Source organism: Gymnodraco acuticeps, unplaced genomic scaffold, assembly GCF_902827175.1.
Source record: "Gymnodraco acuticeps unplaced genomic scaffold, fGymAcu1.1, whole genome shotgun sequence".
Lineage (NCBI taxonomy): Eukaryota > Metazoa > Chordata > Actinopteri > Perciformes > Bathydraconidae > Gymnodraco > Gymnodraco acuticeps.
Genome location: NW_022991219.1, coordinates 3247331 through 3265049, shown reverse-complemented (window position 1 = coordinate 3265049; position 17719 = coordinate 3247331). Strand labels below are relative to the sequence as shown.

The 17719-nt window shown below is 42.8% G+C and overlaps 1 protein-coding gene and 1 long non-coding RNA gene across 2 annotated transcripts; one reads left to right on the top strand and one right to left on the bottom strand.

Annotated features, from left to right (window-relative positions):
- Positions 1-7938: 7938 nt before the first annotated feature.
- On the bottom strand, positions 7939-11109 carry LOC117561659 (keratin, type I cytoskeletal 13-like). The gene is made up of 8 exons (XM_034239197.1): positions 10566-11109; positions 10115-10197; positions 9872-10028; positions 9588-9749; positions 9295-9420; positions 8442-8662; positions 8308-8321; positions 7939-8213 (listed from the first exon to the last, which is right to left on the bottom strand). The coding sequence occupies exons 1-8, from the start codon at positions 11022-11024 to the stop codon at positions 8164-8166; spliced, it is 1272 nt and encodes a 423-aa protein (XP_034095088.1). The 5' UTR covers positions 11025-11109; the 3' UTR covers positions 7939-8163.
- Positions 11110-11942: 833 nt separating this feature from the next.
- Positions 11943-15033, top strand: LOC117561660. Its single transcript, XR_004571416.1, has 2 exons — positions 11943-13834; positions 13918-15033. It is a non-coding gene; the product is annotated as an uncharacterized LOC117561660 (long non-coding RNA).
- Positions 15034-17719: the final 2686 nt, after the last annotated feature.

Here is a 17719-nt window from a genome sequence, read left to right as displayed (position 1 = left end):
GCTGCGTAAAAACGTAGTACACGTTCTCCTGGCGAGACCTCAAATCATCTTCGTAATATCTATCAAACTATAGATCCTACACATCCACTGGACGTAGATTCTAAAAGTACAATATACACTTCTCGCTAGAAATCTAATCAAAAAGCATTTTAATGGCCAAACTATTCCACAATTTAGGATTTTCCAGAGAGGGTTATTTGTGAATAAACGACCCACCGGAGCGTTTGCAATCAACGGGAGCATGTTGTTTCTTACACGACCACTAGAGGTGCTACTCTTTAAAACGTGACTATGGGTCGTAATCATAGGTCGTAATAAGCTGCTGAACAATCGACCTATTTGGTCGTTTTTTGTTTGAGGACAGGCTGTAATATTGGGATGTAGTGCAACCATAGACTGTATATATAAAGGGTGGAACGAGAGATGTGTTATGGATATCATGTGCAGCCGACAAATCTGCAGCAACAGCGTGATGCTATCATGTTAATATGGACCAAAATCTCCAGCACCTTGTTGAGTCAATGCCACAAATAATTAAAGCAGTTCTGAAGGCAAAATGGGGTCCAACCCGGTACTAGCAATGTGTACCTAATAAAATGGCCGGTGAGTGTATATAATGTAGCTTCTAAGAGGCGAGTCCATTACTGCCCTCCAGGTGGCAGTATTGTCCCATGTGGAAAGTCTGGGGTAGAAAAGCCTCACAATTTGCAGAACTTTTCAAATGTTTAGAGAGATAACAATACTACACGCCATATCATGGTCAGCACAGATAGTCACTGTAGCCAGCTGAGGCGTTTTTCTGCTGAGTCACACTTGTGGGCTTGTAGAGAAGAGACTGGGAAAAAATTACTTGAGTTGCTTGGATCTGTCTTTTGCACTCTAGTTGAGTTAAAAAGTCTACCACCATTGTTGCCCCCAATGTCAAGGTCAAAATCATTAGCTCTATCCCACCTATGTTTGACATTTTTGCAAGACACAGTTCAATTTAAATATTGACCGACTAGCAACATCTACATAGTGCTTATCATGTGAAAAGTTTATTAATTATGTCATTGCACTGATAATAACGCAGAACTCCTTTGTTGATTTAATCTAATCAATGATTATCCCATACACATCATTTAGCTATCCTTAAAGTGTCAACACACATATTTGCTGGGGGTTTCCATAACTTCCAGACAAACAAGTCTTCAATGAATTTCCACAATTCTTGGAAAGTGAGTGCTGATTTATGACCATTTCGGTGAGCACCTGTTTTTTTTTTTGCTGACTTAATAAATGACAAATAGATGTCTTTTGTTTGGGTTTGGAAATTTTTTTGCATCAGTCTTGACTGTGCCACGCTCATTTTTTATGTGCAGGAACCCAGCACTTGGTGGCAGCAGTGCTTTAACTTTTACAAGAAAAGGGAATTGCCCTGTGCAAAATGAACTAAACCCAAATAAGCTGTCTGCTTACTGTTAAATGCACATTGTATTTTTAATTTCTGCCTCATTTATTTCGATTAAAATTGTAGATGACGGGATTATATGTAATCACATCTCACTTGTTGGGCTTTTTTACCCTTCTTAACCTTGGTTATAAAATGCCACATGCAGAGCATTACGTTTATTATTACTTCTGCCTTTCTTTTTTTTTTACAGCTGCTGCAATGAATGCACTTCTGTTTAAGTTTATTGTGAGCCTTTCGGGCACACTTACACAGCGTTTGGAAAATCACAGTCAGGCTGCAGTAGGTGTTTACAGCTAGTAGCAGTTTAGAAGGGAAAATCTACATCACTCTTCCTCTGAGCGTTTTTTTCATCAGTCGTTCTTTTCACTGGACTTCACTTCAACTTTTTTTGTGTGTATCTTAATAGTGATTTCAACAATGTGTTTCTTTAAACTCATATCCATTTGGGTTCCTCCACCCAATGCATCCTGCGATATCTCTAGTACACACCCACCCCCCACATGGGATGCTTTTGAAGTGATTGTGATCACTGTATCTGTCACCACAGAACAATTCAACAGGAACAACCCTATTCTTTGTATTAACTTGTTTTTTCATAATGTCATGCATTGTTCATAGAAATCTACTAACCTGTTATAAGCACTTTATAATTGCCCAAGTAGGTCCGTTCTGGTCTGAATGATTATGCAATCGTATGGGTATGATTCACCAAACCAGTGCTACCTGTTAAACTCACTTCAGTCAGAGCCTCATTTTCTTTTTGAAACAGGAGACGATACTGAATGTCAGAAACTGTGTTATATGGTGGGAATGGACTACAGGAAGAAATGCAAATGGATAAAAAAAATTACAGCTATCTCATGATTGGCAGGGCCTCAAAGCCCCTAAAGTGTATTTGGTCTTGTTCCGCTCTCTGCCTCTCAACTGTTCCTTTGCTTGGGTGCAGCTCGGGCACGGTTTGAAAACTTTCACAGCAAGGTCTGATGCCATACTGCATCTCAGACCTTTAGCAAATAGGTGAGGCATTCCTCTCAGCGTGTGTGTCAAACCTAACACTGCTCCAGAATAGAGTCCACCAGTCAAGTGAAGAATGTCCCCTCACCTCGCAGGCCCTAATGGGCTTTTTGACCCTGAGACATCAACATTCTCCTGATACGGACAATAGCCTAGGGTTTAACCGCTGCAGACGTGACTAATACTTAACCAAACCCTACACTGATATGAAAGCTTAATGTGATATGGTAAAAGTTCACATTGAAAGGCTGCAGGCCCACCTTCAAATTCATTTTTCTAAATCTACTTTTTACATTCTTTAATTCAATCAATAATGTAAAGAAAAACTGTAGTTCACTTTCTGGCAAGAATTTTGATTCCAAGATCGATCCCACTTTGATGTTAGCAATCTAAATATTGCTCCCTTTAAATGGGATTGTGTTTGCTGTGTTCACAATAAGAGTCTATATATCCCCCTTTAGGATAGAGCCGGAATTAAATACTTTTGTAGGCTGATCCGGAAGTCACCCTGGTCTGCTGACAAAAAGACAATGAGATTATTCCAATAATCGCCAGAAGTGAATAGCTAACTAGCTAGACAGGGGCAGTTCTAGGGGGGGCAGAGGGGGCCAGTGCTCCCCTATTACTGACTTTGGACCCCCCTGTGGCCCCCCTAAACATGAAAAAAAAGAAAAAGGTTTATGATTAAACGATTTCTTGGCTGACGGAATAGGCGGAAGTAACGATATTTGTCATTCTAGTCGGACCCATTAGAGCAGGGGTCTCCAACACATCGATCACGAGCTACAGGTATCTCGCAAGCCCTCAATAGCTCCCACTTTACAAATATGTTTTTTTTTTTTTACGCAAGCCGTCATCGCCACGGAGGAGCACACAGCCTCTGTGAGCGAGCGAGAGAGCTAGAGAGAGCAAACCTTTATCTATTTAATGTGTTGTAAAAAATCAAGAAGTCATTCCAATGTGTACAGGACAGGACAGTAAAAAAAAACTGTTTGAAAGGGGAGAGATTAGTAAAATATGCATAAATAAAAAGAAAGAATACTAACTATAGGTAACATAAGATAAGAATAAACTAGTTTGAATGATTTGTTATTGGTTGTGATCATATTCTAAAGATGTTTTGATTATTGAAAAGTATACAGGTCCCTTTCATATGAGTGTTGAGAGCTGTATCTATAAATTAATGTTGTGCTCAAAGTGCACCAGATTGATGCATTTAACTTCAACATTTCAAAAATAATCTTCCCGGGGCTGCATGCCCCCGGACCCCCCTAGAGAAGGTTAGGTCCACCCCCAAATAAAGCAGGTTCAAATAACTAAATTGCATAGATTTTATTTTAGTAAACACTGAAAACGGGTCCCACAGACCCAAACAGCACACAAAGATAAGCATATAATAATGTGTAATGAAACAAATACCAATAACTGTATTGCATTGTTTTCTTAGGTGCATGCGCAATTACTTCATACTGCCAGGGCTCGACATTAAGGACTGCCCGATGGCCCGGGGCCATCTAGTATTTAGCTCGGGCAATGAAGCCTCACCTGCTGGTTGCCCGATCGGGCAATCTATTATGCCAGTATCATGCAGCTCGCGGATCCAGTAATGAGTGACCCGACAGTAAAACTAAACATATCTATAACTAGTTTAGGTAGTTTGAGAGGTAATTAAAATAGCTATGTGTGATATTCTAACCTGAAGTGTGTGTTTTGTCCGCTCACCGCTGCATGTCGACTCGTCAGCAGCAGCTGATCTCTCTCTCTCCCGTCAGATTAGACTTCACTCGCGTTTATGTCCATATCGATCAGATCCAGCTAGTTCTAGCTAATGATATGACTACCTGCTTATTAAAAGACACCTAAACAATAAGTGTCGCTATGCAACTGGGTGAGGCCACAAAGTATAGCGCAGCATTATGCATTTGTTTACATGCCCACCGGAACCCCGAGGCATTACCAACAGATCAACGCACAATCAACCCACACAGGACATCTTTCTCCACATTAAGTGTTAGACATTAGAATTGACTATTCATGTCTGTCACATACTCTTCTTGTCTGTCACATAAGTGGCGCAACTGAAGCGGTATTGGGCTAAAGGGAAATTATTTTGACCGGACATTTTGACCGAAGAGATTTAGATTTGCCGGCTAACGGGAACTCTGACGTCGCCATTTTGTGTGCTTCGCGGATGCGCTCGGCTCCTCTCGACTGCTGCTCGGTCAGCTTCCGGATGAGGAGGCATTCGTTCGACCAATTTACAGTAGATAACATTACAAACATTTTTAACAGGGGCCATAATAGTGTAAATAATGTTTGTTTTGGCAGTTATAACTGAATGTAATGTTTTCTACTTTTTTACATCTGGGAAGGCATTTGCCTTCATCAGATGGAAAGTGTCTTGACCAACAACTTAAGTATTTCTTATAGCTATGCAGGGCATGCAAGCGAGCAAACACAAACAAGAACAAACAAACAAGTGAAATGAAGAATACAATTGAAATTGTACAATATAATATTGTGGTGGTTCATCTTATAATTCAGTCTAGAGAATGCACCAGACAGCATCTAAGACCTGCACAAATCTAAATGTTCTAGGGGGAGGCCCCCCAAACCCTTCGTGCGTCATTTCGTCAGCGCGCATTTTTCAGGGCAATCTCTATTGGGCTCAGGGCCATCTGTAAATTAGCTTAGATGGCCCATAGGGCCATCTCCCAAAATCCTTAATGTCATGCACTGTACTGCCTTTGTCTTTTTCGTCCTGCATTTATTGTGCCCCCCTCAGAAAATAACTGGCCCCAGCCTGGCACCCCCTGTCAAATTGGTCTAGAACCGCCACTGTAGCTAGCTGACCCAACTATCCCACGGTTGCATGACTTCACATCACCTTCGCTAAGCTAAAGGTGGACTAGTCTTCAGCATATTGAACTTTAGTAGTCTCATTGAGCCACTAGTTAGCAACCGCTGTAGTTGTAATGCATCTAACCAAAATCCATTCAAAAACAACTCTTGACTTTAAGTGAACCTGAAGGGCTTGTGACTAGCAGAGTAACTGATTGTTACAGTCTTAGTGCTAAGCTAAGTGAAAACCAGCTGCTAGTAGCTCCATATTTAGCACACAGATGAAAGTGGTGCTAATCTTTGCAATAAATTAATTCTAAAGCCTTTTGCACTAAATTAATTGACAGGCTTGGTATTGAGTTGCAGGACAAGGCAAGGTTTACAAACATTGTAGGAAAGCCCTTGTTGCTTTAAAAGTTTTAATAAAAAAGAATCCAACCTTTTAACAATTCATTGAACTGAACAGTACTATCAAGAATTTCATGACATCAAGTAGCTGTTTATTTGTCTCTCTGATCTCGCTCTCTGCTAGCCTCAGGCTAGCCTTGGATGGCAGACAGCCATGACATAGAGAAAATACAGAAACGACTGTTGCCATCTTGGCACAGCTTCCTATTATAATCCTTGTTGCAGTCCCTCACTTGCAGACAGTCTGGCTATTCATGTTGTCAATCACAACATAACTACACTCAGCGTCGGCTTCTTGCTTTTTCCCATTTGATCACCTATTAAACCCATCATTAAACCTAATTTATACATACTTAATTTCTTTACGGTGACAGCTCAATATTACGCCCGGAGGTTGTTGGTGGTTCAGCAATCATTCACAAAGCTGACAGAAAAAAGTATACTTTCCAGAATAGGACAAATATGACAATGCAGCCCTGGTTATTTCTAAATGAACATACTTCATTAGCATTTAGGGCGAATAGATTGAAATTATTGAACTGTAATTACAGTAACTACTTTGAAGCTCTGTAGGTTGTTGACAGTTTACAGGTGGTGCAGGACTATTTCCTGTGCTCTAGTTGTAGTTTGTATACAAGATACTGTTATGTTAATATATATAGATTTATTTTCCCTGTATTTGGCCTTTCTGGTGAGCTAGGCTAATCTTGTTATCGAACTCTCCTCAACAACAAAGATAAGTTCATATCTTTTTGATATTCACATTTTGTCTGCATTTTCAGAAAACATTTAATATAACCTAAAATGTGTAAATGGCTCAAAATATAACAAAATATTTGGACTGTAATTGTGCACAATTTAATGCATATCATATTGCTTTTACTATTGTACCTCCTACAGAAGGATCTGAAACAAATACTATCATGCCACAATTTAATCATAGGAAAAGCCTTGAAAATATATTATAGCCATACATCTTTAATGTCAGAAACTTACTCTATTAAAGAACTCATAAAATGTGGCATTAGTTTGCTTGTAAACAGATGTTCCACTATAGCTTTGAACAGGCCTGCTGTGTTAAATACTGATATGAGGGAAATGGTCTGATGTTGGTGAAACATATTTTTAATGACCCATGCTTTGGATTTAATGTCAAATTACAAGCATTACTGAAAGGGCTTCGCCATCATCTATCATTATAACAGTCTGGTGGAGATGCTGATGTGCACCAAAATGGGTCCAAATAAGGGTGAAGTGAGGCTCCTCAAATTTGCAATTTGATCCTCTCTATAATATCTCACTCGTCCAAAACCAACATTACACCATCATCCGAGAATTATGAACTATTCAGAGGATTTCACTTTAATTTCAGAGGCTGTAACTGCTGACCTGTACAGAGTGCAAAGGATCAAATGCTTCTCTCTCTCTCTCTCTCTCTCTCTCTCTCTCTCTCTCTCTCTCTCTCTCTCTCTCTCTCTCTCTCTCTCTCTCTCTCTCTCTCTCTCTCTCTCTCTCTCTCTCTCTCTAGCTCAAACACAAACATTTCCTGCCTTTCCTTCACACATACATAAAAATAACAGATATATATTAAGTCACCAATTCCCAGGGCGAATCACCTTATGGGATAACTTAATCTTAACAGCTCATTGGTTATTTGCAATCTATCATTGTTCATAAAGAGGCCAAAGTGCAGCACTGATAGCACCTGTTTTCACAATGACTCTCTTTGTTCAGTTTGTCACTGTTTGCCTTCCCACTCAGTATTTCTATCCTCTGCCGTTTGTGTTCTTGTTACTAGGCGACAGGAGTGAGACAGACTTTGTGTAACACTATGTTGAAAGCCTCCAGGGCAAAGATTAGTCAACCTATTGGGTGTGTCATGTTGAAAAATAACCTCTCAGGGCAAGCCCAGGGTCATACATTTGATCTGGTCAAATAACTTGCACTTTTCTTCAAGTTGTCGGGCTTTGTTTGAGTTCTGGTCGACTAGCCTCACTCCGAGCGTTTTTTTCTCCAAGCCCTAATGCTTTCCACACTGGAGCTGTTAACCATTGTTCACCCTTCCCTGACAACCCCGTTACGTAACACAGATTTCCGTAAATCCACATCCCACTTCCCAGAATGTGAATCCAGTTACCATGACCACTGCATAAACAGAGTGCTGTTATTGTAAAAGATGTCAATTGTTCTAAAAGCCCAGTAAAGTCACCAAACAACACAACTTGTATTCACCAGCAGATTTATTTTTCAGACATGTCACACACAAACACACACAATTCTAAATGGCAAAAGTTGCAAACTTTAACAGTAGCTTCAATTTGTATCATATCTCAGTTTCCTTTCAGTACAGTTTCACTCATCTCATGTAACAGCTTTTATTAGCAGGAATGTGTGTGTATTGCAGTGTGTGTGTGTCTGGGAACAGCTTGTCCTGCCAGTTGGACCTCCTAGCTGGAACTGCGCACAGTGGTGGTTGTGACTGTGGATTTTGAGCCCCCTGTGAAAAAAAAAGGAAAAAGGTCATGATGGCATTGCTTCACGCTGACTGTACAGTTGTTCTGTAATGTAGTCCTAACAGAGATATCTCTTACCTGTAGCCATTGGTCTAGAATGAGAGGGAAGAAAAAAAAGAAAATGAGTAAAGTGGGCATTCTTTTCTGCATAAATCATTACATGTTGGCCTAAATGCTCTTACAAGTCCATGCCCCTGTGTCATTTCATGTACCTGGAATCCTCTGTGTCCAGCAGGCTCCTGTAGGTTGCGATCTCCTGCTCCAGCCTGGTCTTGATGTCCAGCAGCATTCTGTAATCCTGGCCCTGCGTGTCGATGCTCTGGCGCACGTTGCCTAGTTCGTTTTCAAGCATGTTGATTGTGTTCTGGTAGCCGGAGAGCATGGCGCTGTAGCGACCGTCTGTCTCGGCCAACGTGTGCTCCAGAGCCCCTTTCTGTTAGGAGAGGGGAAAAGGAGCTCAATTCAAGTACATTAAATGTGACTCATAGATTGATTCATATTTGTAACAGTTTACTTTAGTGTATCTTTGGGATATTTAAAAGCTATAGTCTGTGAACACAAACCCCGCCTTGGATGTCAAACAGACACTAAAGCTTATTTGTATTCCCTTTTCTGTGATGGAAGGCATATAGGGTTAGGTGTGTAGGGGTTTGCATGCTTGTGTGTTTTAACTGCAGTAGTGGGCTGTCTTGCAGGGAGTGTTCAGGATTTACTCCAGCTTGGCACAGATAATCCATGGGAGTGTTGCTTTTTGGGTCATCCAGTTCAGCATTCCTTCAGAGTTTTTTAAGCTCTTTTATGTCTCTCAGAATTTGAGCAGATGACTGTGAAATGTTTTCCTCAGCACCCTTCACTCCCTTCTCCACAGCTCCTAACACTCTTATCTTTCTCTCCCTCCCTTCATTCTTCAGAAAAAGCCTCCCTCTTTTACCCTCCCTTTTGCTCTTTGAACCTCTGTAACTGTTTCTCTATTCCCTCTGACAAGACAGCGATCCAGGATTTGTGCTCATATAAGGCAAGATCAGAACAGATGTTTTGAGTTCAGGGTTTTCTTTTTTTCCTCACCATGCTGAGCTGAGACTGCAGCTCGATCTCCAGGCCCTGCATTGTGCGCCGCAGGTCGTTAATCTCTGTCTTGGTCGTCTGGAGTGTCTCTGTGCTGACGGCCACTTCCTTGGACAACGTTGTAGACTAGAGAAAAGTACAAAACACAGTTGAGAAGAAGAAGAAGAAGCCTTGGTGATGCTCGTCTTACTCTCCCAGGAGATTTTGTTTAATTACAGGTTAGAGTGTTGAGGGCGTTAACCCAGTCATTTGTAACGTGTGGGATATGATTGTTTATGGAAAAGTCTTCTCACCTTATCATTAAACCAGGCCTCCTGGTCACGACGGTGTTTGTCAGTGATTCCTTCGTACTGGGAGCGGATCTCATCCAGGACTTTGTTGAGGTCTTGCTGGGGTGCGGCATCCACCTCCACGTTGATTGTGCCGGTAAGCTGAGAGTGCATTGCTGCCAGCTCCTAAAGAACCAGGGGTGAAGAAGTGAAGATGTTGATGCAGTATTTTAAATAGCTCTACAGATGTGAGGAAGCATGCTTCTGTTATCAGAGCAAGTAACGATTTTTACTGAAGCAACAGTCACCTCTGCGTGGTTCTTCTTAAGGAAGGCCAGCTCATCCTGCAGGCCTTCGATCTGCATCTCCAGGTCAGACTTGGTCAGGGTGGTCTGGTCCAGCAGGCGGCGCAGGTTGGCGATGTCAGCCTCAACTGATTGGCGCATCATCTGCTCATGATCGAATCTAAAAAAGAACACCGATATGAGATCAGCATTGGACATTAACACAATGTAAACAGTTCCACAGATGTTTGAGAATGTCCTGCTTACTTGGTTTGGAAGTCATCAGCAGCCAGTTTGGAGTTGTCAATCTGGAGCAGGATGCTTGCATTGTCGATGGTGGAAGCTCCAATCTAAAGGGATGCAGAACAGGAAATAGTAGTTGGTCACATGGCAAAAGTACAATTTGAACACTTCATTGTGCAGGTTTGTTCTGAATTACACAATAATATATCAGGTAATGTCCCATGCCGCATCAACCTTCTAAGTCCCATGGTTACAACATAGTCATATTCCCATGCACATTATTCCACACTTCATTTTGAGCTTTTACAAATCATACACAATCATTAATCGTCCATCAAAAGACCAAGTATTCAGCAGCATAAGGAATCATGCAGCCTAGCCTAACTAACCTTTTTACATTCCCACCTTGATAATCATTAACAGCAAAGCAAACATTTGACTTGTCTGGTGTTTAGGGCTCGAGGCTGGCACATACCTTGTCCTTCAGGTCATTGATGATGGCCCAGTAGTTGCTGTGGTCCCTCTCTGCTGCGGGTCCCTTCTTCTCATAGTACTCTTTGATCTGCACTTCCAGCTTGGAGTTGGCTGCCTCCAGAGAGCGGACCTTGTCCAGGTAGCTGGCCAGACGGTCGTTCAGGTTCTGCATGGTGGCCTTCTCGTTCAGGTGCACAGAGCTCTGGTCCAGGGCGCTGTTCAGGTCGAACCCACCGCTGCCGAAGCCCATGCCGCCCCCCATGCCACTCCCCATGCCGCCCCCCATGCCACCTCCATACCCGGAGGAAACGGTGCGCATGTTGGTAGAGGAGATGCGTGGGCTGCTTCGAAAGTTCATCCCCGACACACTGTGAGCCTTGCGGGGAGCGCTGCTTGATGTGTAGCTGCGGCTCTGCCTGATCATCTGAGGCCCGCCCATGGTGCTATGGCTGTGGAACATGATGGCTGATCTGCTGGTGAAGAGAGAACTCGAGGAGAGAGGACCGTTATACAGCTGTAGACGGAAGCAGGACTGTGGAGTGTGATGGAGGGAGGCCTTGATATAGAGCTGGACCTGGGGCGGGCCCGGCTGGGAGGAAGGGAGGGAGGTGGAGAGGGTAGGAGGGAGGTGGAGAGGGTGGGAGGGAGTTTTCCTTCACTGTTCAGCCACGGTCTTGGCAGAATCTCCATTTGTTTTCCTCTGAAGACCAGGGTTAGGTTTCTTTCCCTCCCTGTGAGGAAACTGGTATGGAATGTGTGTTTTTCTTCTTCTGTGTGTGAGGGTCCGTAAGGGTCAGTCGGGATCTGTCTAAGTGTTTCTGTCTCCATCTGCATGTATGATTTTAGTATGCTTTCATAAATACTTCTACTCTCGATCTTACCAGTCATTTGTATCCTAAAATAAACAGTAAAGTTGTGCGGTTTGTTAAGCGTCCCGCCATGAGTCAACATTAAGTGTTGCCCTTTACGATAAGTTACAGTCGAGTTAGTCCAGATGAAACATTTGATTTCACAGTCAATATGTGCACCTTCATTATAATGTACTTCCAAACGGATTTCATGAAGTACTTGTTTGCAAATGCATTATGCATTCAGCTTTATGCATTACTCTTTGAGTGGCATAAAAGAGGTAATTCCTTATTGAAACTTGGTAGCCTTGAACCACAAACCATGCTGAGTTGTTTTCCATGTTTTCAGTCAAACCCATCTAAGGGAATTTGAGAGAACCCATTGTTCACCATAGAACACACAACACCCCCCCCTCTGTCCTGTATCCTGTGTGTGTGTGTTGTGTGTGTGTGTGTGTGTGTGTGTGTGTGTGTGTGTGTGTGTGTGTGTGTGTGTGTGTGTGTGTGTGTGTTTGTGTGTGTGTGTGTGTGTGTGTGTGTGTGTGTGTGTGGTGTGTGTGTGTGTGTGTGTGTGTGTGTGTGTGTGTGTGTGTGTGTGTGTGTGTGTGTGGTGTGTGTGTGTGTGTGTGTGTGTGTGTACTCTGCACTCTGCTTATCTCAGAGTTGGGCTCTGGCCAACATCCATACTCTTGTAATGTAACATCTGGTGTCAGCTGGGGGGAGGTTAGGGAGGCACATGGGTTCACCTCTCAGTGAGGGGAAGAAGTGAATCATGCTGTGTATACTCAACCGCATTACATCATTTACCAAACAAATGGGGCTCTTGATCACAGATACTTGTGGAAAACGTTGAGTTTTTCGCCTGAACATTTACATGTAAACCACAAGCGCATGTTCTCAACCTCCACTTACTCTACTTTAAAGGGTTAGTTTGTTTGAAGTACTTATCCATTGTCATTGTAACCATACAGTCAGGAGGGGTGTCTCATGGCAAGGTAAAGTGGTGAAAATATTCTAAATAAAGAGTACACTTAAAGCGATATTTAATTGTTTGAGGTATATTTAGCTTCTGCTCTGTCCGAAGGAGCACATACTGTAGCACAGCTTCCCTGCTGGTACTCCTGTTTCTCCAAACTAAAGGCGTGCCAAATGTTGTCTACTGTAAAAATGGACAGACTGTGGATGATTCATACAACCCCACCTCAAACAACACAAACTATCCCTTTGTTAAAATGATAATCAGTAACCTCTCTGAATATGTGAGTACATAATAACTTGGATAACAATAGGTCTACTGCAGGCGACAGGTTCCTTTAGCTGTAGCCTACATTTTGAAAGAACAGTTGTACAATTTGGCAAATACAATATTTCGATTTTATTTCAGTACCTTAAATATGAAGGGGAGACTCGCTATAGACGTAGCTTTAAACCTTTGCTGCGAGAGTCACATGAACAACGGGAGTATCTAAATTAGCATGCTTACTTTCTTCTGATCGCGATTGGCTGTGGGATCTGTTACGATGTAACTCACAGACATCACTGGCTATCAGTTATACAATGTTTTTTTAATGACTTTTTTATGTAAACATTGTTCCAGGTAATATATTTCAGTGGTAAATGATTTTTTATCGCAATAGAACTTTATTGCCTAGGCTATTTATCACTTGACTTTTTTGCTGTAGATTGTAAGGGTTGGTCAAGAGTCTCCCAATATACTGTAAGGGATGGAGCGAAAAACTTTTGGTTTTGTACCTTTACCTTTTTCGATCTACCTTTGAAAAACGTTGTTATTTTTAAGGCAGATATTGCCTTGGCCTGCAATCGTCCATGTGTGACTGTGCCCTTATGCTAAGCTAAGCTAACCAGTTACTGACTCTAGCTTCCATAGCCGCTTTCACACCGCAGGACTTGCGGTACTTTAGTGCCGGCACTAAAGTACCACGGCACTGAATCCGCCAGGGGGCTAGTGCCATAGCCGCATTCACACCGCAGGACTTTCCCTGAGGCAAGATTACGCTGACGTCACTTCGTCTTCTTCTTCTCTGGGTTTACTGGCAGGCCGCAAAACCACTTCACGGCGAGTACAACAAAAAACGAGAGAAGAAGAACTACACGGGGGAGGGGGTATAAAGCCCACCCGCTGTATGAGGCGTTTGTTTACTTTCCGACCTCAGACATGATGGAGTTCAATGAGCTTGTTGTCTTTGTGCTCATGTTATACAGCTTTGTAACTGGGTTATTGCAGCCAACTAGGGATTTGACCCACTCGTCGGATGCTGTAAGTGCAATGCTGGTTCGGAATCGAAGGCGGTTAAAAAGCTTTCGGAAAAGGATTGGACGACGAAAGGCACACACTATAGCCATGTTTCGCCGTAGGATGGCTGATGACGATCAGCGTTTTCACGCCCTAAGAACAGCGATGGTAAGTTCAGTAAAATCACATGAATACTACGTAGGATTTGTGGAGATATGTAGAGCTAATTTGTGCCTTTGTATGTGTTCCAGATATGCCAATACTACGGAGCGCGTCGTGTCCCACGCTCTCTCTGGGTGAACAATAGAACATCGGCCTGGTGGGAGACGGTGGTGCCAACGTACACCGATGAGCAGTGGATGAAAGATTTCCGAATGTCCAAGCAATCTTTCAAATACCTAATTTGTTGCCTGGGAGCAACGTTGGGGAGAAGCGACACCAACTTCCGGGAGTGTGTCCCTGTCCCTAAAAAAATCGCCTTGGAAACTTGCAACCAACTCAGAGTACAGGACCATCTCTCATTTGTTTGGAGTCGGCATCTCTACGGTGTGTTGCTGTGTGCAGGAGTTCTGCTCCTCTGTTGTGAGCCTACTTCTTCCTGAGTTTATGCCATGGCCGAACTCTGAGAAGTTAGAGGAGATGGTGTTAACTTTCGAGTGCAAATGGGGTGTGCCACAGTGTGTTAGTGCAGTAGATGGATCACACATCCCCATTATGAGACCAGAGGAATACCATAACGAGTATTTCAACCGCAAAGGCTGGCACTCGCTCGTCCTGCAGGGTGTTGTGGATGCTAGGGGCCTCTTTTGGAGTGTTTTTGTTGGCTTACCAGGTAGCATGCATGATAGCAGAGTGTTCAGCACTGGTTAGTTTTGTGGATAGGGGTGGTCTACTTCCTCATGTAACGAGGAATATTGGGGGACATGATGTGGGTTACTATATCCTTGGTGACTCAGCCTACACCCTGCAAAGATGGCTGATGAAACCTTTCCAGGACAATGGAAGGCTCACACCCGAGCAACGTGTGTACAACTTCAAAACAAGCCGAGCACGAGTGGTGGTGGAGAATGCTTTTGGCAGACTGAAGGGAAGGTGGCGCTGCTTGATGAAAAGAAACGACTGCAACATTGACAAGATCAGAACCCAGGTGGTAGCATGTTGCATATTACATAACCTGTGTGAGAGTAATGGTGATGAATACAGGGATGAATGGACTGCCTTACCAGCGGCGACCCAGCTTGATGTGCCAGCCAATATTGGCGAGGCTGGGGGGAAAGAAATGCGCACAGCCCTTATGAGGCATCTCAACATCGATTAAATTGTATATTGTAAATTGACAATAAAATCTTTTGATCTTTTGTACAGTGCATTTGGTTCTCTCTTTTATTTACCACATTCAAGACGGGCACAATTACAATAGTGCAGACACACCTTTGTGCAAAGATAATATGTCAGTATCAAAACAGTGTGGCAATATAATAACAAACTGCCAGGTGTCGTATGCACAGTAAATAGGCTCAGCAGTTAACACACCTTTATTATATATCCTCCTGAGAGGAACTCGGTACACTAACTCCTAAGATGTTCCCTTACTATAATTAATTAAAATATTGAACTCACAACACTGGTAATTACAAACTTAACTATTTCTCTTTCAATAAATAGTGCTTGTGTTGATGGACGCCATTTTGAAATACAATGAAATTATCTATTTCAAAGCCACATATTGTGGGTGGGACACAATAACTAAAGCTTCGCCAGTTTATAACCGATGAAACATGGTATCAGAATAATCACTTAAATGTGATGTATAGGATGCTACACAGGTCACTGTAAAGATAGTGTCAGAGGAGAAATAAGCAAGATACATTATCTGTTAAATCGCCATGTAGGTTATCTTTTATTTATCAGCAGCAGATCAATAAGTGTCAGTATCAAAATATAACAGTGGCAATATATATATAATAGGTAGGCTCAGCAGACAGACCGTAGTGCAAAGATAAAGTGTCACATGATTATCTACTAAATAGTGAATTCAGCATCAACTTCACCAAGATGAAGTTCAAAACAATGTAACAGTGGCAATATATATAGCAGCAGACACACCTTAGTGCAAGTTAGGTGTCAGTATAAAAAAACAGTGGCAATATATATATATATAATAATAATAGAAAATCAACTTAAATAAAATGTACCCAAAAAAAAATACACTTGTAAAAAATATATAAAAATAGCACTGTAAGAGTTGAACTGTGGGCTAAGCCCTGAATGTTTCCAGGTCCAGGAAACACCGCTGTGTGTCAATATTTAAAACAATACTACAGGGAGGAAGGCCTGTTGGATTTCACTAGCTCTGAAAGCACTCCCAGAAACCCCTGCTGAAAAGCCTTTTGTTGCTCCATTTGCTGCCCCATTTGCTGTGCCAAGACTGCGTCCCGTTCATCCTGGCGCTCCATCATCGCAATCACCCTGTCCTCTGTTTCCTGGGCCTTGTGTAAAAGCATCATCTGGTCCTCGTGCATCGCCTTGCTGGCCATGGCACGCCTGTCCTCCATAGTCTCGACGGTGGCAAAGAAGTTCTCATCATGTGTGTCCCGTGCGCGCTTTCCTAAGAGGAAACATTATTTAATCACCATGTAGTTTTACAGGCAGAAGGGACACGGTCAGGCTGTTAGGGCTATTCTGTCTGATAGGGTTAGGCACACAGACACACACACACACACACACATACACACACACACTCACAGACACACACAAAGACAAAGACATAAACACACACACAGAGAGAGAGACACACACGTTACGTTTTCTTACCGGAAGTCATGTGACCTAGCCCGGATGTTTGCAATTTTGTGAGCGTAAAATGGGTGCGAAAAGTGTAAACGCCTGCCTAGGCAAACACGTTTTCCACGGTGTTTCATAATTCATAATTGTACCATGAAGGAAGTAAACGTGATTGTGAAGCTACAGTGTGTGTGAACGTACTTTTGCGTTTGGTTGATGGAAAGGGAGACGAGCAACGGCTGCCGTTGCGATCGGGAAAGGAAAGTCCAGTTTCCAATCCTGCGAGTTGTCCCGCCTCGCCTGAAACAAACAAATGTAGTGCCATGAGTTAGTGAAGCACATTACAGAAAACACTGCCCACTTATTCACAAGTCAAAACGTTTTCATGGCGGCCGAGAATAGCTAGTTAGATGTTATGTTATTAGCCAGCTCAGGGCCGGTTAACAGTGTTAGCCAGTTCAGCCTGCTCATGGCTACCTCGATCTACTGAGCAAATAAAAGTACATCTGAGACCAGTAATGTGCATATTAAAAACCCCAGTACAAGTAGTTTATTTTACCTTCGTCGTTGTCGTCGTTGCTCACTTCACAGCCGACTGAATCCGCCATTTCAGCGAGCTCCCACAGCAGCGTACCTGAGTCGATGGTCGCCGTTGTCCCGGAGAACGAGGGTCTCTGGCCGAGCAGATCATCCAAGCGCTCGTACCATTTACTGGTCTTTCTATCGTTACCACTTTTATTATTGTGATCTTTAATTTTTTTATAGTCCTGCCTGAGTTTCTTTATTTTTACCCGGCATCAGTGTGCACTGTGCACGATTCCCAGCTCAAGTAGCTTTTGCGAACATCGCTCAAAATATTTAGAGTTGGGAACTGCTTTCTGTAGAAGCTGCTGCATCCCGTCCTCGGAGTAAATTGCCAGAAGCGCCGACACTTCCTCATCATTCCACCGCTCCGGTGTTGTACGTGTAGTCATGCTTTAAAGTACAAACAATCTATTCGCTCAGGTGTGGATGTGGTTTTGTAGCGAGGAAAAAAATGGCTGCCTAACAAAACAAATTCAGAGTCTAACGGGGCGTGGTTTGCAATTCGCCCAGCCAATAGAAATAGAATAGAAATTGGCACTCTTTTATCACCAGGTTCGTACCACCTCTCTAGCAGGGACTGAAAATGGCCAAAAGAGTTCCCGGCACTGAGTAGTCCCGGCGGTGTGAACGCGACATTATTGGTACTAACGGAACTAAAGAACCAAAGTACCAGGGAAAGTCCTG